The 25,205-nt window shown below is 37.0% G+C and overlaps 2 protein-coding genes across 5 annotated transcripts; one reads left to right on the forward strand and one right to left on the reverse strand.

Moving 5' to 3' along the window:
• The first annotated feature begins 1,724 nt into the window (after positions 1-1,724).
• On the forward strand, positions 1,725-4,106 carry LOC309504144 (DNA damage-inducible transcript 4-like protein). Its single transcript, XM_082177184.1, has 2 exons — positions 1,725-1,991; positions 2,945-4,106. The coding sequence occupies exons 1-2, from the start codon at positions 1,838-1,840 to the stop codon at positions 3,394-3,396; spliced, it is 606 nt and encodes a 201-aa protein (XP_082033310.1). The 5' UTR covers positions 1,725-1,837; the 3' UTR covers positions 3,397-4,106.
• A 1-nt stretch (position 4,107) lies between these two features.
• Positions 4,108-24,004, reverse strand: brd8b (bromodomain containing 8b). 4 transcript variants are annotated; one of them, XM_082176954.1, is made up of 19 exons: positions 23,926-24,004; positions 23,420-23,516; positions 22,380-22,449; positions 22,249-22,298; positions 21,798-21,920; positions 21,640-21,720; positions 20,878-20,942; positions 20,482-20,624; positions 20,206-20,397; positions 18,970-19,069; positions 18,595-18,720; positions 17,714-17,898; positions 14,104-14,589; positions 12,681-12,883; positions 12,448-12,540; positions 12,267-12,335; positions 11,142-11,424; positions 5,852-5,896; positions 4,108-4,956 (listed from the first exon to the last, which is right to left on the reverse strand). In XM_082176954.1, the coding sequence occupies exons 1-19, from the start codon at positions 23,942-23,944 to the stop codon at positions 4,897-4,899; spliced, it is 2,490 nt and encodes an 829-aa protein (XP_082033080.1). In that variant the 5' UTR covers positions 23,945-24,004; the 3' UTR covers positions 4,108-4,896. The 4 variants fall into 4 exon arrangements, with proteins under 4 accessions (XP_082033080.1, XP_082033079.1, XP_082033082.1 ...); XM_082176953.1 differs by lacking the exon at positions 5,852-5,896 and adding an exon at positions 8,158-8,250; XM_082176956.1 differs by lacking the exons at positions 5,852-5,896; positions 18,595-18,720 and adding an exon at positions 8,158-8,250.
• Positions 24,005-25,205: the final 1,201 nt, after the last annotated feature.

Raw genomic sequence — 25,205 nt, forward strand, 5'->3', positions numbered from 1 at the left:
ACTGTCTGAATCACTTTCTTTTTTACAGTAACCTACATCCTTCTTCTGTTCACCAGCATTTTACATGTGTTATGTCAGAACAATTTGAGTCATCTGACACAATAATTCAAAGATATAAAGTCATTTCTGTGTATTTACAAGTCGCTAAGCTTTACTCTAAATGTCTTCGTTTCATCATTAGCATAATCATTTTTGTTTTGTTTCAGTGTGTGACTACAAACGCCAAAGTGTCTTAAACATGGCTATAATATTCCCACAATTATTATGCTACAATGAAAGTAGTTTAGACATGTTTATGACCTTATGTCAATTGAGAAACTACATGTAAAAAATGTATAAAAAATTATATATATAATTTTATAATAAGAAAGTGATCAGTCACAGCATCTAAAAATATAAACATTACATAATATAAATAGGCCTACATAACATTTAATCCAAAATTATTTTTTATGTATAATATAATACAATATAATATAGTGATATATAATATAATATAATATAATATAATATAATATAATACACTCTTTAAAATAAAGGTTCTTTGTTGCAATCTATTGTTTCACGGAGAACCTTAAAGTGTTCTTAAGATTATTAAAATGTTCTTCACACTAAGAAAAAAATGGTTCTTTTAAAGGAACACTCCGACTTTTTGGGACTTTAGCTTATTCACAGTATCCCCCAGAGTTAGATAAGTCCATACACACCTTTTTCATTTCTGTGCGTTCTGTAAGTGTTATTTGACGCACCCACCGCTAGCCTAGCTTAGCACAAAGACTGGATGTAAATGGATAAGGTAGCATTATACTAATCCCAATAAGTGACAAAATAATGCAAACATTTTCCTATTTATGTGTTGTGATCTGTATAGTCACAGCGTGTACAAATAACAAGGCTATATGAGACAGAGACCATTTTTAATCGTATAAATACTGGGAACTATATTCTCACTAGGCGTAAGAGCACAGCTACTTGGGCGGAGTGGCTAACGTATTTGGGCGGAGTGATTAGCGCAGCAAACGAGACGCCCTGTTGATGGTTCCGTAAACAAAACAAACGAACTCTCTGCTCCTCACCACAGGGCGTCTCGTGTGCTGCGCTAATCACTCCGCCCAAGTAGCTGTGCTCCTACGCCTAGTGAGAATATAGTTCCCAGTATTTATACGATTAAAAATGGTCTCTGTCTCATATAGCCTTGTTATTTGTACACGCTGTGACTATACAGATCACAACACATAAATAGGAAAATGTTTGCATTATTTTGTCACTTATTGGGATTAGTATGCTACCTTATCCATTTACATCCAGTCTTTGTGCTAAGCTAGGCTAGCGGTGGGTGCGTCAAATAACACTTACAGAACGCACAGAAATGAAAAAGGTATTTATGGACTTATCTAACTCTGGGGGATACTGTGAATAAGCTAAAGTCCCAAAAAGTCGGAGTGTTCCTTTAAGAACTGATCACTGAAATGTTCTTTAGGGAACCAAAATATTTTCCATCATTGCAAAAAAAATTAAAAATAACCCTTTATATATATATATATATATATAGCCTAAATATAATTGAATATACTATAAAACCTAATCTAAACGTATAAACGCAAGAAGCCGGTTAGGTTGCATATGTACTAAACTAAAGCAACCTCTCACGGGTTTCGTCATATCGCCCATCCCACAAACCTCAGCTGATGCAACAACAACAGCGCTCAGTATAAATACAGACTGCGGGACAGAGCCACACATTTCAACCTCTCGCATTCATGGAAGGAACAAAGAAACACTCATTTGACGAGTCAGGCGAGCTCTCGGGGAAACACTCGGAGGAAATCACGTTAAAATGGTCTATACCCAAGCTCTCGTGCTCGGCAACGGGATGACCGTCAGAAACGAGCAGGAAAGCCCAGAGGACCTGAGCTTCCTACAGTGCTTCAGATCCGACAGACACAAGCTCAAACACGGCGGCAGACTCATGAAAGCACACAGCTTATCAAGTAAGAATCTCATCCTTCTATCGCGCTCTTCATTTGGATAAAAGCGTCTGCTAAATGATTAAATGTAAAACGATCTATTGTGGGGGAGAGCGGGGGCATGTTGTCACAAACGCTCCGTCTCCGTTTTGGTTTCCTAGTTGGCTTTAGATAGTCATAGTCTAGTTTAAAAAGGTTAAATTAGTATCTTTTTTGAATGAAAAACGGTTGAGGCAAGTTGAATCGTGTTTTATTTAATTTATTTATTTTTAAAACTATTACAATATATTGGCCACAAATTAGTGTAATATTTTACTACATTCTATATTGATTTATTATATTAAAACGTAAATATAATAAATTATATTTTATTGTATAAATCTACAGAAAAGTAGTGTAATGTAGGCTATATTGTGATTTTCTTTGTGTACGAAAAAGTTTTATTTTTAGTTTGAATGGCATAATTCACATCAACCACATAATAGACATTTGACAACTTGCCCCAACCTGACTTTCATTATTAGTTGACATTTTTGTTACCCTGTCCATTTTTTTTGTGTGTGTGTTATTTTACTATACAATGAACAGAATATATACAACTTATAGCCTATAGCCTGTAGTGCACCAACAAAATGTATAAAAATGTATCTTAATTTTCAAAAGCTTTCCTGTATCAAGACTTTAAGAATTGTCTTCCCTAAGATTTCTCATTAAGGTCAATTTGAAAGAACATGTGATTATTTTATTGATGACACCATGAGCAGGGATGCACATTGTTCCAGTTTTCCAAACTTGCAACATATTAATTCAGCTGAAGTCCAACAGCTTAGATCATCAGATGACACCATACAGACTGACGGTGTTAGTTTCCTGATCCTAATCTAATGAGTCATTGGTCACTCTCAAACGCGCTGAGGCGTAAAGTTTCAGTCTGATCTGCTGAGCCTGACACGTTCTTCCCATTTACTCATTCACAGGTCTGGGATCTGAGTGCAGTTTGGAAGAGGAGGAAAGAGAAGACTTGTGTCTTCACCTCGACCTGTCCAAACGCATCGAGAAGTGCCTCTATGACGCTAAAGGAGCGAGCCTGCGCTGTCAGGAGCTGCGTCTGCCCAGGCACATGACCACACGCGTGGCCGGAGACATCCTGCGCTCATCCACGGATGAGCCGTGTGGGATACGGGGCGCACTGATCCACATGTTCATGGAAAGCAAGGGCACACTACTGAAGCTGGGCACCGTCATTCCCGATCAGAGTCTCACGCCGACCTTCGAGGTGTCAGTGGTCCTGCAGCCTGACCTGGGCGGATGGCCTCCGCTGAAGATCCTGTTCGGGACCGGGAAGATCTTGAGCCTCCGACGGGAATACCGGCTGATCAAACGGAAGCTCTACTCGTCCGCCACTCCTACTGTACTTCAGTTTTATTAAACTTGTGGTATTGAGAGTAAAATGAGAAGGCAATGCCTGAGGTCTATAGAGGACGAGGGCAACTTTAGGAACTGTTCGTTTTGCACATTATTTCTCACTGTTACATCAGTATATTTCAGAGTTTACAGAATGATGTTTAAAATGTAAAGAAGTTGATATTAAGCTGACCTTTATAGGAGCTATGCTGTCATAATATTGCATTATATGATGCTTAAAAGATCATTAATATACATACAAATAAATAAAAACATGGAACCCGATGCATATACACTAACGTTCAAAAGTTTGTGGTCGGAAAGATTTTTTTAAATGTTTTGAAAAAAGTCTTGAATGTATAAAAATCGTACTGACCCCAAACTTTTGAACAATCATGTATAATCTGGGATTATATAATGTTGTAAAAGCTCATCAAAGAATAACAAACACTACTTTGTAACTACTTGTCCGGTGACACCGCATGTGTGATATGATCACAGTGGCATGTTTGTATGACTGTGACTGCAGATTCTTCACTACTGTTACGGATGTTCAGGGAAATAGGAAATAGGCTTAGATTGTCCGCTGATATATGTTGACGCCATTAATAGTTATTGTATTTTTGTGTGTGACTTTGAAACGAACGGGACAAGCTGGTATTGTCTCCCAGTGAAGCGTTTGTAACAGTATTTTTGTTTGAAAGCACAAGTGGAATAAATTATTCTTTAAAATAACCCCATGAACATCTTGTTTATTTGCAGACTCTCATGTTTTATTAAAACATTTCACAACACTTTACAAAAACACTGTACACGAAGGCTCTGTACAAAACTATATGTTCTTTCTAAACATACAGATGTCAAATTAAGTCTCACTTATTTAAGAACAAAACTAGTACAGTAGGCCTTTAAACTGTAAACCAAAGCATCAATGATCTTGACTAGGGGAAAAATCAAGTTTAAAGAAACCGAGGATCCTTATTCATCCCTATAGAAGAAAAAAAACTTATTTTTATTGCTCTTTCCTCAGCGTTTTACATCATCCCAAAGTGATAAGGCGATAGCAATCTTTGTCTTGAACAATGGCTTGTAAAGTTTCATAGTTGTCTCTAGAAAGCGACATTCTGCTTTCTAACCATCTAGTGGTCATGATGGTGGTACATTCAACTTTTTTAAGAGACCAGTAATGATGGCTCACTTTTTGTGACAATCGAGCCAAAAACTTTCATCTAACTCCCCTAACTTCAAATAAACATGGTCAGTTTGCCCTGTCCCGTGAGTCTACCATCAGAGCACACTGGACCAGTTCTTCAGGTCTAGGACTGAAGGTGAAAGGGGGTCGAGTCGAGCCCTTAAAAAGTATCTTCTTTTCATGTCCTTTATGTCCAGCTGTAATTAGACTGTGTTGAACTGCTGAATCAAACCACCCAGGCATTGAGTAACTAAACGTAGCCAGAACTTCTTAAAGAAACAGGGAAATAAAGCCTATTGAACTTCCATGACAGCTGCAGTGAAACATCTCAGTTCACTTTTTCATCTTCATGTCGGCCTCAATGGCACTGCGGCGTCCTCTAGTGCCTCCGTCCTGGAAGAGTAGAGAAGCAGGAAAGATGTGAGCCGATGCCTGTCATCCACTGCCCTAACACACCAGACCATCAGAGCCAAGCTAACTAGCTATTACCTGAGAACAGGAAGTGTGTGTGTGTGTGTGTGTGTTACTAGAACATGAGAGATTCATCTTAAAGAGAGAGTGACTTCGGAGGTGCTGCAACACATAGTTAGAAAATTGCAGACTACAAGCTGAAACAACAGAACAACTAAACAACAGTAAAACGGCATTAAAAAATGTTCATAGTAAAGAAAGAGTGAATGTTTTAATAGTAAAAGTGAGTTTCTCACTGAAGAGTTGAAGTTTCTTGAAGAGAAATAAAAAAAAGGAGAAAGCAATCCAAAACATTTGAAGGAAAAGTTCACCCAAGTATAAAAAAATTGCATTATTTATTCATCCTCATGTCATTCCAAATCGGCACACACACGCACGCGTGCACACACACACACGTTCTGTCTACCGTATTTTTTAATGCTTACCAAGGCTGCAATTATTTGATCAAAGATACAGTGAAAACAGAAATGTTTCACAATATTAATAGCTGTTTTCAATTGTAATATATTTATAAATGTAATTTATTCCTGTGATGTCAAAGCTGAATTGGAACCAACATTAGGGTGAATAAATAATGACAATACTCATTTTTAATGGATTATTTGGCTGAATATATCATGGAGCTCACAACCCTTTTCATCATACAAACCTGGACGAGTTCATAACAGGGAGCAAATGCTGCTCAATCATGAAGCGAGCGATCAGATCTAACCAATCAGAGAACAGAGTATAAAATGTATGTGTGTGTGTGTGTGTGTGTTTGTTTTTGGTTAGAGGGGATGGGGAATATCTTGTGATCTTCGGCCTGGATACTTACAAAGAGAGAGAGAAGGAAAGCAGGAGAGGCCATGGAGAGGCTGTCCTGTAGAAGGACAAACAGCACAGTGAGAAAAAGAGAGTTCACTATTTAAAACCTACCGTAGAAACAGACAGAGAGACAGACAGACATGTACAACAGAGCAAAAGCAGGTGTTATGGGAGCAAACAGCAGGTATACTAATCTAAATCCCTGATCATGAGATGGAAAAGGGACCAGAATGACCAGACGTATCTTCAGTATGGAGAACCGCAAGGCTCAGTACTAGGACCGTTGCTTTTCATCCTACATATGCTACCCTTGGGAGATATCATTAAGAAGCATTGCATTATTTTTTCACTGATACGCTGATGATATTCTTCATACTTCTTCATGCCCTGACAAAACATACCAATTCCCAAAATAAACAGTGTGATGCAGCCTGAATCATAATCACACTGTGTTTGTTCGTTTGAAACTAATCTGTATTATATAAAGCACTTTATAAATAAAGGTGACTTGACTTTTATCTTAGTTTGATTGTGATAAATAAACATGCGTATGCTGATACTACAGTGATTCAATCTAGCCTTAAATGACAAGTGTATGGGAAATATGTTGCTTTCCTTTCACAATATGAAGAGATAAGTTGAACACATCTGTCATGCATGAGCAAAATGATTGACATTAGTTTTAAGTAGAAATAGATGCTCTTATGTTATTGTTCTAACGTTTTTGATCTAATCGCTTATAACAACAAACCTTCTCAAGATATTAATTATTCATTTTTATATATGCAGTTTTCTGCTTTATAGTTGATTCGACTTTGGTTCACAATTAATTAATTTTGCAACATCGATGCCTCTCACTGAACTGAATTGAATCAACATTGAACTGAATTGAGCTAAATAATGATTGCTTTACAGCAGAATCTGAATGAGTCTCATTTTTGATGAAGTTTGAATCATTGATCATCGAGATTTTGTTTTCAGATGGTTGTGAATTCAAACAAAAACGCAGACTTTCACACTAGAGTCTGAACTAGAGTCTCTCGCATACAAAACACGTTGAGAAATGGGAGCAGTTTTCTATCATGGTCATCTGGTCACCCTGGAAAGCTTCTTTACATACAAGGAACACACAGATGAGAAAGAAAAGGAGGATTAAATGAAATAAAGATGGAAAAAGGAGAATCCAAAACTGGAGATACTAAAGGGAGGATCTGTGGGGGTTGATGAGTAACAGAGTTGTGTCTATGTGTGTGTTAGCCGGATGAAGACATGAGGTGTTCATGTAAGTGAGAGTGTGTTGTAACTGTTTCCATGACGACCGCAGCACTCCAACATAAACTCAAAAAAGATGATGATGAAATGAGCGTCCAGTCATTTGAATGATCTTGATCACACAGCTCAGTGTGAAAGCATCACTGAACAAACCATGCAAAAAGAAAAAGAAAAACAACTTTCACTTAACTTTGGTCTGGTGTGTTAAAAAAAAAAAAATGGCACACAGATTCAACAACAGATGACACCAAAAGGCTGTTTAACCCAACCCTTACACCACATATACAAGTAAATTGTTTACAATAATCAAAAATTGTATTTACAATACAAGTTCTCACAATAATCAAAGATGATATACACTATCGTTCCAAAGTTTGGGGATTTTTCTAAATAAATTAACACGTATTCAGCAAAAGTAAAGACATTTATAACAATGTTACAAAAGATTTCTATCTCAAATAAATTAACTTTATATTCATCGAAGAATACAAAAATATTAAACGGCACAACAGTTTTCCACATTGATAATAATAAGAAACGTTTCTTGAGCAGCAAATCATCATATTAGAATGATTTTGTGAAGGATCATGTGACACTTATGAAGACTGGAATTGCATCGCAGGAATAAATTACATTTTTAAATATATTACAGTAGAAAACAGTTCTTTTAAATAGTAATGATATTACAGTTTTACTGTATTTCTGATGAAAAAAAAAATGCAACCTCGTTCTTTCAAAAACATTAAAAAATTTGATTATTCCAAACTTTTGACCGGTAGTGTATATACAGACAGACAGACAGACAGACAGACAGACAGACAGACAGACAGACAGACAGACGGACAGACGGATAGATAGAACCATAGATTCAGTCTTTTACAGAACAACAAGAGCCACAAATCCAGTGCCGTGTGGAAACCTGGAAGAGAACCTCGGATGCATGTGGAGTATTTGTGCAGAAGTCTCATTATGGGTTAGTAGTGCAGTAATCATTGCCCTTGATTCTCACCTGTGAGTTTGTGTTTGTGTGTGTACATCACTGACCTTCTCATTAGTGTCTTGTTTGGAGTTGTTCCTTTTCCTTCTGGCAGGTGGTTCTGGCTCTAAATGAGGGTCTTTGTGTGCAGGACTCAGGGTCTACATACGAGACTGTGTGTTAGTGCAAGTAACGCTAACCTTACTGTCAGGGACTTCAGCAGTTCACTTGTGTGTGTGTGTGTGTGTGTGTGTGTGTGAGTGAGGGTAAGGGACAACAAAAATCTGTTGTTTGGGTCCTATAAGAAAGTGTTTCATCTATGTGGAGTGTGTGGAAACCAAATTGCTTCTGAATCAATCTCACGAAAACATATCCGGCCAAATTTTAGCACGAAATCAACGGTACGGTGCATTCAGAAAGTATTCAGACTCCTGTATTTTTTTCCACTTTTCATTTTTTTCTCATCACAGATCTAGTTCTTATATTGTCATAATATGTGGTAATGTAAAGCATGTAACAAAATAAATCGAAGGTGTCTAAATTTCGGAATGCATTGTATATTATATTTAACAAAGGGACTAAACTAAAAGTGTGACTTTTCATGACAATTAAAGGCAGGGTAGGTAGGATTTTTCTGTATATAAACTGTCTTTATATACCAATACATAATTAAAATGTAAGTGCTCTGAAAAAGAGAGTATAAAAATCGAGTGTCTGTAGACCTCTCACGACTGTTGTAAACACAGCTAATTATTTCCATTCACTCCACCCCCTCCCTTCTGAGCTCCTTCCAAAGCCACGCCCCCAAAACACATGAAAGCGCGACGCCAAACGCTCAGGCTGGAACAAGACGCATTTATTTACCTGAGACGAGTGGAGAGGAAGGAGTGCAGTGCATGCAGTGACATCATGTCAGAATCACATGTAATAAAATACCTAACTTTATCACTATAAATATAAACAAATAAGATGGCTTTTAGTACTCACTATCAAGCTAGCATATCGATACTGGTAAAGTTTAAAATATATTTTGTTTGATTCGGTAACGAGCTATATTTATAAGGCAAAGCTAAAAACAGGTTGCATTGATACACGTTTTTCCATTACCATCAGTTACACTGTGATGAAGGTGAATTTCGTGTAAGATTCATAACATATACGGTGTTTTGCATGTAAGAGTTTCCATGATGAAAACAGTACCGGAGACAAGTTGCTGCTACCGCATCGTCGGTTCGAGGACAGGTCCGGGGTCGAGGGCGAAGCAGAGGAGGTCGTTCAAGATTCTTTTTTTGCCTTGTTTGCCTTCGCTGACTGCATATGCAGGTGCTTTGAATTTTGAATGCTCTTTCTCTGCCATAATTTTACTCTTCGTAGGTTCCGCGCCTCTCTTGCACTCCTCAAATCAAACGGGTGCGCGCGCATATGGGCAGATCTTGTAGCAACAGGGGTGGTAGCCATGGTTGCGAGAGAGAGTGACAGTCGCCCAAACCAATCAATTGTTTCGTCCCGGATGGAAATAATGAGCTGTGTTTATTGCAGATTAAAAGGTCTACAGTCACTCGATTTTTATACTCTCTTTTTCAGAGCACTTACATTTTAATTATGTATTGGTATATAAAGACAGTTTAAACAAATTTGAAAAAAAGGTTTTTAGAAAAATCCTACCTACCCTACCTTTAAAAATCTGGTTCTAATTTCATTCTCGTTTTGGGGTCAAATATAACTTGAACAAGTTTTTGACAGGTTTTGTGAGATTCACCATTCAAGGTTTCAAGTTTATACAGAAAGTATTTGGACAGTGACACTTTTTCCTGCATTTCAGCATTTTTGGATTTTAAATAAAACTTAGCTCAGGGACAAAGTGCTGAAACGACAATTTGAGAGCGGCCATCCCATTAAGAGCCAGAAAATCAATTTGTGCAGATTACCTGTGAGTATTACAACAACGTCACATGCAGTTCTTGGCCGCAAATCCATTCTGAGTGTACCGACGGCCATTAAGTCTGCAGCCTAAAGACATCATGAGTTATATTTCCTGATGATGCTTCAGTTTGTGCTTTCTCATTCTTTCTCAGCTGGACTGAAATCAGGTCAAGTTGCAGGAACCGTCTGTTTGGTGGCATTGTCAACCGATAGTTGGAGGCAAAAGGTTTTAACCAAGTAAAAATGATGTTTTCAGGACACACTTGAATTCATGCTGCTTCACCAGATACAGAAATAAGAGCCAACCCAACAGCATCATCCTCCCAGATAAAGCTCCATGCTGTGGCGCACAGGAAGCTGATTTTCACTTTCCTTTCTTTGATTCTCGCTCTTCCTAAACCGTTTCACTGTCCACAACACTTCACTTCAGATGTCCACAGACTCTTTGATGTACTTTGATGTCCTGTCCTTGAGGCGTTTGAAGCTTCTAGCCTTGCTCTCTACAAAAAAATCCCAGTCTTGGATCTTGATTTGTTCTAGAGATGCAATTTTTCTTCATAACTGCACAGGCTTTTCACTCAACAGTCTAGTGTTATTGTTGACTAAAACTAAAATTATTAAAAAATAACTTTCAAGAATTGAAAAATTAGATATTTATTAAATAAAAACGGAAAATTTCAAAATAAAAGCACATTTAAAATATTAATAACTATATAAATAATATTAAAATAACTGTCTTAAAGACCTTCTTATGGTCTTCCTGCTTCTTTGAGCTCTCTTTTGACTCACCGAATGATCTGCTCTAATTTTTTATATCATGAAATGACCAGCTATACTGACACGTACCTGTTCCTTTTATGTTCTATTGCACCAACAACAAACTAAATAGGAAATACATCAATATAAATTTGTTAAGCCATTTAAAAACTATTAAATGTCACTGGCCAAATAATTAGCGCTGAAAGCATAGTGTGATTGATGGGTCTCCTTATAGTGCTCACTGTGTGTTTGTGTTGTTATTCCTCCAACCTTCTCCACAGCTTCTTGTTTCCACTCATGTTTGTGTGTGTGTGTGTGTGTGTGTGTGTGTGTGTGTGTGTGTGTGTGACTATCCATGTGTGTCTCTAACCTTCTCATTGGGGTCTTGTTTGCGGTTGGCTTCCCTTCCACGCAGGCTCTTGGTGCTGATGCCTGATTCTGATGTTTGCATGATCAGCTGAGTAGCCAGGAACTGCTGTATTTGTTCCAGAACATCCCGCTGCATCTCCAGGGCCATGTGATAGACGTCATGATCCGAGCTGTTATACATCACTGCGTTCTGGAACATCAGCATGATGTCACGCTGGAACTCCGCTGTTGTACGGATCTGCCCAGACTCAATGTTCTTCTTGATGGCTGACAGGTCCATTGGTCTGAGGAGGCGGAGAAATCAGGAAAGACAGAAACCTTATTAGCCAATTGAAAAACTCCTTACTTAGGGCCCTATGAAATGCATTTAATTTTTTTCCAAAATTTCAAAAAAATTATCAAGTTTTCTATTTTCTTTTTTCTAGATTCAACTTTTTTCCATTACATTTTTTGCTAGATTCTATTATGAATCCATTTTTATAAAAATTTCCATGTTTTCCATTAAATTTTTTCTGAATTTTGTTTTAATGGTTTACGGTAATTCAATTTAAATAATCAAAAAGCATGTCTAATCAATTGAATTAATACAATTTTAACAATTTAATAATTGATTATTATTTATTTTAAATAATTCTGGATTCTATAAAACATTTTTTGGAATTTTTGGGGGATTCCATGATGAAATCCCCCCTAAATTCAGTTAATTTTTTCCCAGTTTCCATGTTTTGCATTTAAATTTTTCTGGATTTTGTTTTAACGGTTTAATTAAATTTAAATAATCAAAAGCATGTCTTATCAATTGAATAATTGATTAACATTTACAATGATAGGGCTCTATGAAATGTTTACATTTTTTTCAGAAATTCTGTGTTACTTGAGTTTAAGGATTTATGATTTAATACAAACATATTATTAATATTCACAGACACTCATACATATCACAATTTAATTAATTGTACAGAAATACTTTTCCTTAATTCATCATTATTTTTCCACATTCTTTGACATTCGGTGTTATGCTCTAAATTCCATTTTTATGACTGGATTTCAGAATTCCTTTCAAGTTTTCATAGGCCCTACATATTCAAAAGAGATTCTTATATTTAAAGCAGTCTAAGCTTGGTACCTGTGTACAATGCTGTGATAACCAGGGGCGATGTCATCAGACACAGGCTGCAGAAACACACTTGCATACCTGAAACACAAAACCATAAATGAGACACACAAACTACACAAACACATTTGCATCTAAAGGTCGTTAGTTCTCATAAAACAGCAACTGTGTTAAGTAAGAATTCCAAGCTCACCTGTGATTGGCTGCTGCTCGCCACACCAGCATGATGGCTTTCTTCCAGATCTTCTGAGCCTGCAAGGCCTCTTGATCCTCACTACACATTGAGCTGAGAGAGAGAGAGAGAGAGAGAGAGAGAGAGAGAGAGAGAGAGAGAGAGAGAGAGAGAGAGAAAATTGTTAAAGGCAGGTGAAAGATAAAAAAGAAAGCAGTGTATGCTAACACACAAACATGCACTCAGACACTCACAACTGTGATGAGGCAGGGCTGCTGGCAGTGGAGTCTGCAGTAGTGTAGCGCTGGGAGTGACTGCCGTATCCATCCTCACTCTCACTGGCAGGAGGATCAACCTCCGAGAGATACGCACCCTCTCCGTCCACATCGCCACACTCTTTCATCTCCATCCCTTCATCCACATCCACCTCACTACCTCCATCCTCTTCTTTAACCTCCTACATCATGTGAAAGAGAAAAATAAACCGTAGACGGAATAAATTATTAACACAGCGTTTCATTGTTTTCTTTCAAAGCAGTTTCAAGAGTTGATGAAGTGTAAAAAAACAAACATTTTAAAATAAGTAAACATTTACATTTACATTTATTCATTTAGCTGACGCTTTTATACAAAGCGACTTACAATTGCTATATATGTCAGAGGTCGCACGCCTCTGGAGCAACTAGGGGTTAAGTGTCTTGCTCAGGGACACATTGGTGTCTTACAGTGGATTCGAACCCGGGTCTCTCACACCAAAGGCATGTGTCTTATCCATTGCGCCACTACCACCCCGTGTAAGTAAATAATTACAAAAAAAAATCTAAATAAAACAATTACTAGAAAATAAACATTAAATAGATTATTTGTTTATCTGCATGTTATGTTACCATTAACTGACATGAGAGAACTATGAACATGCGAAGGTGTTGTTAAATTACAACAAAAAGGATATGAGTGACAAAGAAGTTTGGGATTTGCTGTTTTTAAGGAGTAGTTTCACTCAAAAATAAAAATATGTCATTATTTCCTCACCCTAATTCTTTAACTCGCTTTCTTTCACGGATAACAGGAGATTTTTTTTGCAAAATGGCCTATTTATCTCATTACTGAATCAACCAGGTTTGACTATATTTGAACGGGGCACAAATTCAATTGCGTAAAATATTTGAGAGTTGCAACCAAAGGTACAATTATCAGTGAATAATAACTTACATTTTGGTCTTTTACTCACATAAAACTATCAAATGACTTCATAAGACTTGAAATATGATGCATGTTTTGTAAGGACCACTTTTGGGGGGTGTTTTGTAATTTTTGAGGTCAACCGTGTCACATTAATCCATATTGCAATTCTTGTTTTTCTGTCCCCAAATTTAAGACCTCTTGAAATGATAATTAAGACTTTTAATGGCCTTTAATTTGATAAAAAACTGAATTTAAGACTTGATGAGTATGAACTATTTTCTCATTTTGTGTTCAACAAAAAAATAAACAATGAATTTATAAGCATCCCTCCTGAATAAAAGTATTTATTTAAAAGTATATATATATATATATATATATATATATATATATATATATATATATATATATATAATAATCGTATTGATCCCAAAGTTTTGAAACGGAACAGTATAAGAAAACAACATTTTCATTTTGCTGCTGCTTTGCTGATACCTTCGTGTCCTTCGCCGAGGCTGAGCTGTCCTCTGAGTCCAGACAGGGCGTCACTGTCTCTGGCTGAACCCAGTCCTCCACCTCACACTTCACAGCTGGACTTGGGGATCTGATCTCCTGCTGCATTTCCTCCATCCCTCCTTCTCCCTCTCCTTCCCTCTCGATCTTAATCTCACAGTCCTGGCTCTGCCCTGCGTCAGGGGCGAGGGGCGTCACAGCTTCCCCTGTCGCTCCGTCGACCGCTTCGGTTTCTGTAGCCTCCTCTTCCAGAACCTCCATTTCTCCCTGCACATCGGCAGGGTCAGGGTCGCTCTGTGTGACCGCTGGGGCGGCGCTCTGCTGGACGATGGGCTCTGGTTCATCTGCCTTAAAAGACTGTGACTCCCAGGGGCTGGTGAGGGGGTGTCCCCCGACCGCTGGATCCTCACAGAGGGAGAGAGCCGCCTCCACTGCGGCTGCATCCAGAGCCTCCACAGGGTCGTCCACCTGAGACAGAGCCATTTGATTACTTTGTTTCAGATATGGCAATAGAAAGAAAGAGCTTTTCAACTCTGTTCAGCTCTGTTCGAAGAGTTTTAAAAAAATGTTTTGAAGGAAACCATGAAAGCATTTGGTGGGGTTGGAAAGCTCTTGTAATTTGTTACATTTATAAGTTTAAAGGATTAGTTCACCCCAAAATGAAAATTTCCTAATAATTTACTCACCCCAATGCCATCCAAGATATCCATGTCTTTCTTTCCTCAGTGGGAGAGAAATTATGTTTTTTGAGGAAAACATTTCTGGATTTTTCTTCTAACAATGGACTTCATTGGTTACCATCGTTTTTAAGTCCAAATCAATGCAGTTTCAAAAGTCTTTGAAGTGTTTAAACGGGCTGTATTAAATAATTTATAGACTTTTTACCTTCAATAGTTCGGATTGAGCTGAGCAACAAACGGACAGGGAACTACGTCATCATGTTGAAAGGTCACGCCGGCGCCGGCGGAAGTACCGCCCCACTGTTTACAATGCGACCATACGTAGGAGTAGTGTTGCTTTCGTCAACGAAAATTATGACGAAATATTGTCGTCAATGAACCGTTATCACCTGACGAAAACGAGACGAGACGAGACGTAAATGCTGGTCATGTGACGATGACTAAAATACATGTATAATGCAATATCGTTGACGAATAAAAACGAGACAAAATGTGATTTACAAAATAAAAAACTATGCTAAAATGTCTCTTCATTTTCGTTGACCAAAACTAGACGAGACGAAATGTTATAACATCACAACGAATGAGAGAGTTGTGCGTGAACCTATATTGTCGGCTTTAAATTCTGGTTTGCGATCTGGTCACCCGATTATCAGCGAATTTAAGAATATTACTCCATTAGTTATTCTATTAAAATGTCTCTTTGATATTTGACACATTCATAATCATTACTTTTGCCGGTTCTTTGTGACAGCTGTAGGCTATGTTATTGGCAGCGTCACCCGCGGTTACATGAACGCGTCACCGCATCAGCACCAGAACATGGAGATTTTATTTTAGAGAATAATCGCACAACCTATTCGATATTCTATAATTAAATAAACTAATCGAATATCCAAAAATCGTGACTCATCCCTGCATGGAATCTCTTGTTTCTTTTCCCAAATCTTCACTCACGTCTCACCCATTTTCTAAAAGGATTATAAACGTTTCTTCATTGGTTCGCTTTTAATTAGGCCTATTATATTCGTATTCTTTACTGTGGTAAAGTAGAAAAACGCTGTAGGACAGATAGCCTACATTTGTACTTGCATGTCAAATTCTTTTTAACACAGTTTGTGCTTGTGTTATTAGACATGGCAAGGCGCGTCAAGTTTAGTTGTAAAGCGCGCTTCACACGCGCGGGTGATTTAGTTTCACTTTCTCTGGCAGCGCAATCTCAAACATAGCCTAAATATCTCGCCCTTGTGGAGGATAAAATTCGCTCTTCAGACCAATTTACATCAAGTAGAAAACACGAAGATATCATAAAGAGATCGATGGTCTCTTTCCTGCTCGTGTCCCACATCCCTCTCAGAGCGCAGAGTATAGGCTATATCACGCGTCTTTGTGTGGAAATATAAAATTCGTTTTTTTTTTTTTTTTTTTTTTAAATAACCCCCCAACCACCGCCGGTAGTTGGTCCATTACCGTGGTAAAAAAACAAAACAAAAAAAACCTGCCACCGTCACAGCCAAAGCTAAATATACTAAATATAATAAGATAACCTTGTTTGAAATTCTATATTGACTGGGTTAAATAGAATTGCATTACTAAAAAGAGACTAAAATACAATTTTCATTGACTAAAACTAGACTAAAATGTCATCAGTTTTCGTCGACTAAAACTTGACTAGACTAAAAAGAGTATGAACGTGACTAAAACTAATAAAAACTAAAATGACAGCTTGACACAAAGACTAGACTAAAACTAAAATTAAAACAGGCCGCCAAAAACAACACTACGTAGGAGGATAGTTCAAATAGTATTGTTTGCTATTATATATGTATAGTAATAGTATTCAGTGAATATGAATATGAATAGTATATGAATAACATTCTGATGAATATGAATAGTAGTTCAAATAGTATTGCCGGCGCGACCTTTCAACGTGATGACGTAGTTCCCTGTCCGTTTGTTGATCAGCTCAATCCGAACTATTGAAGGTAAAAAGTCTATAAATTATAAAAAAAATGTGAAAATGAACTATCGTTTCGCTAGATAACAACCTTTTCTTCAGCTGTGATCGCGAACAGCCCGTTTAAACACTTCAAAGACTTTTGAAACTGCACAGAAAAAAAGACATGGATATCTTGGATGGCATTGGGGTGAGTAAATGATTAGGATATTTTCATTTTGGGGTGATTTAATCCTTTAAATACTAAACGTAACATTCATATGTCACTTTTGCATTGTTTCTGTTGTGTTACTCATTACACTTATACACTCATTTACTGTTTTTAACTAAACATTATAAGAATTAGTAGTCACATTTTGTTTCTACACGTTCTGCATTCGCAGTTAACCATAAAGGAGATGGTTTGTTTTCTCTGGGAAAACCAGAGAAACCTTGACCTTGTTGGAGATTAAATCTTTTGTAAATAAAGGGGGTAATTATGTTTTTTTGCTGACACAAAGAACTTGCGTCGCTTCATGAGATTATGAGATTAAACCACTGGAGTCACATGGATTACTTTAAGATGTCTTTACTCGCTTTCTGGGGCTTGAAAGTGGTTGTGGCGTAGACTGTCAATGGAGAGACAGAAAGCTCTCAGATTTCATTAAAAAGATCTTTATTTGTGTTGTGAAGATGAATGAATATCTTACAGGCTTTGGAATGACATGTGAGTGAGTAATTAATGACATAACTTTCCTTTTAGGGTGAACTAACCATTTAATAATTAAAATAAATAAATACTGGAATGGTCTCAATTATATTACTATTAACTTTTTTTTTTGTCAGCTTGTTTATTACAACCATTTCTAGCAGTTATTAAGGACAGGGGATTTGCATTAAAACCACATGAAGTAGCAACCAATCACACCATCACAACCGTACACAGGTGGTTGTATATGTTTTTGTGTGTGCATACCTTCTCCTCTATGATTGCAATGATGTCTCCAACAGTCTCCAAGTCCAGTTCGTGGGCCATGTATGACACTGACACCACTGTGTCCTCCTCCACCAGCTCTGTCTCTTTCCCCTCCACCTCCGGTGGCGTGGACGAACCTGCCATTACCGCCTCTGCTCCAGAACCTTCAGCGACAGCTGCGGCTCCTGCGCGTGCCAACAAACACACTCACTCTTACTATGCTTCATCTCTTTTATGGAGTGCTCTGAAGAAGAAGTGATTATTCTTTTAAAGAAGGAAAACCACATCAATGTTTTTAAATGCTGAATTTGGCCTTTGGGACGGTAAAAATGTTTTTACTTTTATTCGGCAAAGACATATCAAATGGATCAAGTGTGACAGTAAAGCCATTTATGATATTACAAAACATTTCTATTTCAAATAAATGCTGTTCTCTTGAACTTTTTATTCATTCAAAGGATCATGTCTCACTAAAGACTGGAGTAATGATGAAAAAATCTAATAAAATCAGCTTTGCATCACAAGATTAAATTATATTTTATAATGTATTAAATAAATAAAAAAGTTGTTTTAATTGTAATAATATTTCACTTTTTAGTGTACACCTGGAATTCAAAAATAAATGTATAAAAGTCTTCTGTATAAAAATACTTCTGACGTTATATATTAGACCTGCAGTTCTAGAACAAATCTGCAGCATTTCCTGTTATTCTAGAATATAATCAGAAAAGTCCAGCACTGTCTGAGCGAATTGTGATTGGATGAGGATGACAGGATGAACTACACATCACATGACACAAACAGGAAACAGATTGCCTGAGCAAAAACAGACTGACTGTCCTACAGAGAGAGTGCTGAAGAGAGGAAATCAGATCAGAGACCTGTTTTAGGCACAGAGAGGTGGCCCGGGGCTGGCGGGACCACTGTGGGGGACTTAGGGGGATCAGCACTGACAGGTTTCTGCGCTGGGGTGGAGCTCTCCAACAGACGAGATAATGTAGGAGCATCTGACACAGAGACACACACACACACACATATAGCGCTACAAACACGCACACTAAAGCCAAAGCTACTTTCACAATACTCAAACTACACAGTAATAATGCAATACAACGGGCGTGAAATCTAAAAGTTGCATACAGGACGCAGTCAAAATAACTTAAAATTCAGTTTGTTCACTGACACAGAAAATGTTAAACGTTGAAGAGGGACATTTAAAGCAAGCAGATACAGTATAAGTGTGTTTTCGTGTTTACCTGCTGTGATGTCTTGATTAATAGGCAGAGCGGTTGCAGAGGTGTGAAGCTCGACATGAGATCCATTACTCAAACCTGTGGCCACATCTCCTTCAACCACCTGCCCGACAAACCCACACACAGAACAATATGACAAACCATTCACAAAATCTACAGGCACATTCTCCACTTTTAATGTGAGTCAAGGTTTCATAGATTAGCTGTACGCAGAGTTAATATGAAAATATTAAAAACGTTAACAAACTATTAAACACATTTTTGTTATTTGAAATAAAGCTGAAATAAAATAAAATACAAATATTTAGATGAAAAACTAGAAATGCTGTCTCGGCAAATAACTGAAATAAGCTTATGTCGAAGCACAAAAATAACTAACTGGAAATTAATAAATAAATGAATTTAAAAAATAGTCATTATTTTTACAGAAGCATAATATAAATTATGAAAGCACATAACAGAATTACTCAAAATTAAACTACAACTAAAATGAAAACTGAATTAGCTAATTAAAAATAATAAAAAACTACAATAGTATATAAATAATACTGGTAGCAAGTGACACCATTGGCAAGATGGCCTTTTAATAAAACTTGGCTGTCTATGCAGAAGACAAATGCAACGTCTCAAGATGTTTTTAAAAGTTGTAGCGACTTCTTTTAACTACACAGCATTATAAAAAACATGGCGCTCATGTGCGAGATGCAGCAAAAGATGCAAGATGCAATGGTCAAAGAAGTCAGTCTAGTGCATGTTATAGATATGTTATATATTTTAAATATATGTGTAGTTAACTTTACATAGAAAAACAATAGAAAAGCAGCACAGCAGAATGCAAATGCAAGCTCTGTGTGAAGAACGGCCCCAAAGATTTTGATTTAACATTTACTGGCTAACATTATTGCATGTGAAATGAGTACTAAAACAATGCCCATGTCAATATGCCAAATACTCAATGTAAAGCTGTTAAATGTTAATGTTTGCAGTTTAGTTAGTAATAAATGGGCTGGTAGGACTGAAGAGGAAACTTTCCTTTGTGAACGTTAGAGTATGTTGATTACCATGGAATCTTTCTTGACTTTATTTATAAGACAATATGATTCAGACATAAAAGTAGGGTTGAGAAACAGAAGATGCGCCTGGGACATGAAAGAAGCAAGCCTATTTGCTGTGACATGCCTCTTAAATCTTAAATCCAAAGGCTTAAACTTTGAGTGCTTTACAGTACCCCTCTCTCACCAGTCTAGAGCTGGCAGCGATGAGGCTGCCCTTCTTCAGCAGTTCAGACAGCAGCGGGGAGGGAGGTGGTGTGGCTTTCGGAGCGAGGTGTTTCTTCTGTGGGGAGTCATCCACCAGAGCACCCAAACCTGGCTCTTTAGGCCCTGAACCCGTGACCTCTGACACAGGCATGAAGACGGTCACTCCTTGAGTCTAGACAAAAAATTAAATCATGATTTTGACCAATTAAAGTCAGATTAAAGTTAAAAGGTTAATAAAAAAGAAGCAGGAACTCACCATGGGAACGGCACAGGATTCCTCCGTCATTGGCTGCGTTGTGTCTGGCTGAGAGACTTCCATGCTGGGAGAGCTAGCATCAGGTGAAGAACGTACCGTCACGCTGGGGACTCTCTTTGGAGTGTTTTTAGCTGCCTGACGAACTGGAGAGAAAGAGAAATAAAAATAATTCTGCAAAATAAACAATATTTCACTGGCAGCAATAAGCCAAAGTAATAAAAACTTAACTTTCTTAGTATTAAAAATGTAATATATCTGCAATAAGCTCCATGTTGAACTAATATTATTTGAAAATACATTAGCAATATGTTGAACTGCTAAACTAATATAATTCAAAATAACTTTTTTGTGTGAAGGCATTAACTTTTAAAAGTGCTGAGTGAATGTAAATCTCACCCTGATAGGCCGCCTCAGTTGCCCTCTTCTTCTGCTCCGCCTCCTCCTCTTCCTGCTTCTTTTTTCTGACAAGCATGAAAACACACACAATCCCATGATCCCACACACAATGCACATATGTATTAAATTTTGATGTTTGAATTAGATTATGGGTAACAAAATGCTTTCTCTATGTGCTGTCAAATCGATTATATCTAACGATCTAAAGTATATGTGTGAGTAAACGTGTGTGTGTGTGTGTATAAATATATACAAAAACGTTTATATTAGATCTGATTAATCGCGATTAAAGCATTAAACCAACATAACTTCAAATCAACATTTCAAACAAAACAAAATCTAAACTTTGACAAAAAGTAGTCATTGACAATGTCCAAATAAATAAATATGCATGTATAATATATAATATAATAATGTACAAATATATAATATATAAAACCACATTTTTTATCTTAATATATAGACATAAATTGTGCATAATTTAGAGGTAAATATTGTTTAATTCCATGAAAAACTCTCAAAATAGTATTGAAAAATATTGTTGAAATGAAATAGTGCATTCATTTCATAAAAATAATCTTTATACAATCATGGGGCTCTGATAATTTCTGAACATCTCTGATATCGCTAACATAATATGACAATGCTTATTAAATTACATTTCAACAAGAGTGGTTGAAACTAGATCATACTGGAAGAAATTTCAGTTCTTAGCATAAAGAGGATGAAATGACAGCCCAAATATGTGGAAACTTGTCTTACAGCTCTATCTCTGCCCACAGCTCCTCCAGTTTAGTGTCCATATGACCTGCCTGGATTAAATCCACCTCTTTCTTCAGTTTCCTGAAGGTACAGAATACATTTATCACATGTGAGTGGCAGATATAGACAGTGAGAGGGAGAAGGAGGAGGAGACGTACCTGTACTTCTCCTGTGTGTCTTTGATCAGCCTCTTGAGTTCCTCGATTCTTTCTGCTGTCAATCTCCGGACGATCACGTCCTCAATGGTCTCAACCACCTCTCCTTTCTCACCCCGCTTACGTCTGCAGGGAGAGCACATGCCAAACTTGCCAATGAACTTGTGAATGATGGGAATTAGATGGTTTTGGTTGCCAATGATACTGGCTAAAATAATAGTGTGAAGTCTAATTACACAAAGTCTGTGAAAAGCCATAAAATCATTCTCCACGTATTTACCGCTTTCCATGCACAAATATAAAGTACATCTTCTTTGCTGATTATTCTTTTTCATTGTATACACAGACCAGATGGTTTGAGGACTTTAACTCTTGGGTTTTGCAAGAACAATGGCAAGATTTAGTAAAGATGTTCAGCGCAGATGTTTTGAGAAAGAGAGAGAGAATCACTTACTTTGGGGCCTCTGTGGTTTCCAGCAGCTCAGAATATTGGGAGGCACAATGCTGCAGAGGTCATATTGACATGTTAAAACATGATTCATTCAGCAGATCACTAATACGGATATAATCAATAATATGAATTACCTTCTGGGAGAACCAGTCAGGGGGTCGCCCAGACTCTGAGAAGGGCTTGATGGCTCTGCTTACAGACACCCTGACAAAAATATAACAGTGTATCGGACACATTCAACAGTAAAACATTATCCTCATCCTTCCCTCGGGTCATTTTGTGCTGAAACTCTTTTTTTGAGTGTTCATCAGAGGGGTCCAAAAGACCCTAGGACTTTTGTCGCACTTGAACCACGAATACACAAATTTGAATGGGAGGAGGAGTTTAAAAAAAAGTAACAAATCCTTTCAATTTGATGTAAACTGAATGCTTCAGTACACATAGAAAAACCTAAAAATGCTAACTAAAAATGCTAAAACTTTACCAAAAAAAAAAAAAATATATATATATTTTATAATGTTTACATGTGTATCTGAATGCACACGGAAGAGAAATGACTTTAGCACCCAGCGGAACAGCTCATTTGCTCCATATATCCATACATATAGAGCTATAAGGCCATCTAGTGGCTAAAGTCATTAAATATCATGACATCACATATCAAGCATCACTTTTTTTCCCCACAAGAGGTCCTCAATAACCTACATTGCTTATGTTAAACTAATATATAAATATATATTGTTAAAACATTATCAATTAAGTTATACATGATCATATACAATTTATAATTTGGAATTAGGAAAATTTTACTAATTTATTTTGAAGTGATTCTATTTCAATATGTAATTTAATACAAATAACACAGTAAATGAGATTATTTGGGGTGCCTCTCCAGATACCCCCCCCTCGTCACTCCATGTCCCTCACAGGGGGATTAGCTCAGATGGTAGAGCGCTCGCTTAGCATGCGAGAGGTAGCGGGATCGATGCCCGCATCCTCCAATTTCTATTTATTGCCTTGATCATAACAGTTAACATAACTGTCACAATCATTTCTAAACGTAACAGCCCCACGTTTGATTAAGGGTGATACAGGATAAAGCTCTGAAGCTATTATTTAACACGCTTTAATTTTACAGTTCAAATGATCATGTGTGTTAATTATTTATTCTTACCAGTTCTGATCTCCGCTTCTCATCACTGAGGAGGCGAGACAGAGTTTCTCCCGAATAGACCAGGGTTCAGTCGGACCCAGCGACAGCATCTTGTGTTCTGCAGGGACAGTTAGGGGTTCAAATGATGAGTTTTATTTCGCTGTAGTTCAATTTATAACAAAAGTGTAGGGGGGAATTTGTTTACAATAAGAAAGGAGAATCACTCATGTAGTGTGACCTTAGTGACTTATTTAAAACGACACGAACCATTTATTATGACATATAGAGAACGTAAAATAGTACATTTTGTTTAAAAATAGAGAGAAATGTGTGTTGAAAATGTAAACATAGATCGTCTTTGTTATCATGAAGCCAATTAGCGCAACCACTATATTGCTCACCTCGGCGTTATTAAGAGCTTTAGATGCTCTTCTCACATATTATCAAATACTTCAGAATTCAATTTACAAAGTGCTTTTGGTTTCAGACTGTAATGTTAATCTATTTATGAAATAAATTACACTTACTTCCCACCCCGCTCGACATTTTCGCCAATACGAAACAGGCCGCGCGCTCGTTCTACTCACTTCCGCCGGTACTATTGTAGTGTAACACCCACATGAACGCTATCAGGTGTCCCACAGATATCATTCCGCCAATTGGGTCCTTACAGGGGGATTAGCTCAGATGGTAGAGCGCTCGCTTAGCATGCGAGAGGTAGCGGGATCGATGCCCGCATCCTCCAATTATTTATTTCATTTTTTAAAAAGTGTAATTAAAACAAATATCATTATTTGACGAAGATGCTATTTGTGATTATTGTAACTAGCAAGTAGCATAACAGTTGCTGTTCCTTATAGTTCAAATTCATTAGATATTAATGGAGACAGGAATCGCGAGGTATTTAGAGATACTAGTTATGAAGGACCATATTCTTTTCCCCAAGGCATATACTCTCAGTCTACAATATATAATAGTTGGGATATAAAATCTGCCCTGCGAGTTAAAAAGTTGTCTAACTAAAACAAGATTGTTTTTGAACCAGTTGTAAAATAAACGTGATTTATTTATGTAGAGATTTCTTATTGTTCCATATGTAATATCTGTGTGGAGAAAAGTTGTGTTTGTATATTAGAGATCAGGCCAATAGCTTTTGGTTATGAAAATTAGAAAGTTTAATAGGGATCTTTGCAACATTTAATGACACACTAGGAAAAAAATCCAGCCCACCAACTTTTACAAACAATTCATTTTAAAAGTGTTGTTTAAAGGTAGGCTAGTAAAATCCAAATAATTACGATGTTGATTCAATAACTTAGCGGTTTGAATCGTTAGATGAACCGAACGTTTTTTTTTCCCGATTTTTTTAAAGAACCGATTCTGAATTCTGAATAAGAACCGATGCATACATGTATTCATAATTTTATAAACATAACAAATAAATTCACGTATTATATATAAATGGTGTTTGTTACCTCTGAATCGAAAAAAAAAAAGACGCTCAAAATAATACTGTAGTTTCCTTTTCAGCCGCCAGGTGACAACAGCACACTACAATACGCAGATCAGATCATTTATAATTCACATTTATCTAGGGCCCTGAAGATGCCTGCCTCAAATATCCCCATTAATGAGATACTCAAATGCACCTTATTGTATTTATTAAATTATACGTATATAAGTATTTTCACAGTCACCACTTGTTGTTATACTGAAATAAAGCACGTCTCCCACCTGTTATGGAACCTTTTTTATATTTAGGATCCCAAAGGAGAAATCATTATTACTAGCAATATGGGGAGGCTGT

The sequence above is a fragment of the Leuciscus leuciscus genome, assembly GCF_965113295.1.
Source record: "Leuciscus leuciscus genome assembly, chromosome: 8".
NCBI classification, from domain to species: Eukaryota; Metazoa; Chordata; class Actinopteri; order Cypriniformes; family Leuciscidae; genus Leuciscus; species Leuciscus leuciscus.

Bases quoted from the DNA above. Each gene is read 5' to 3' on its own strand.
- LOC309504144 (XM_082177184.1), top strand. From the start codon at position 1,838: ATGGTCTATACCCAAGCTCTCGTGCTCGGCAACGGGATGACCGTCAGA. The intron at 1,992-2,944 runs GTAAGAATCTCA...ACTCATTCACAG, and splicing joins GAAAGCACACAGCTTATCAA to GTCTGGGATCTGAGTGCAGT.
- brd8b (XM_082176953.1), bottom strand. The intron at 21,721-21,797 runs GTACGTCTCCTC...CTGTACCTTCAG, and splicing joins GACACACAGGAGAAGTACAG to GAAACTGAAGAAAGAGGTGG. The intron at 20,398-20,481 runs GTGAGTTCCTGC...TTTTTTGTCTAG, and splicing joins AATCCTGTGCCGTTCCCATG to ACTCAAGGAGTGACCGTCTT.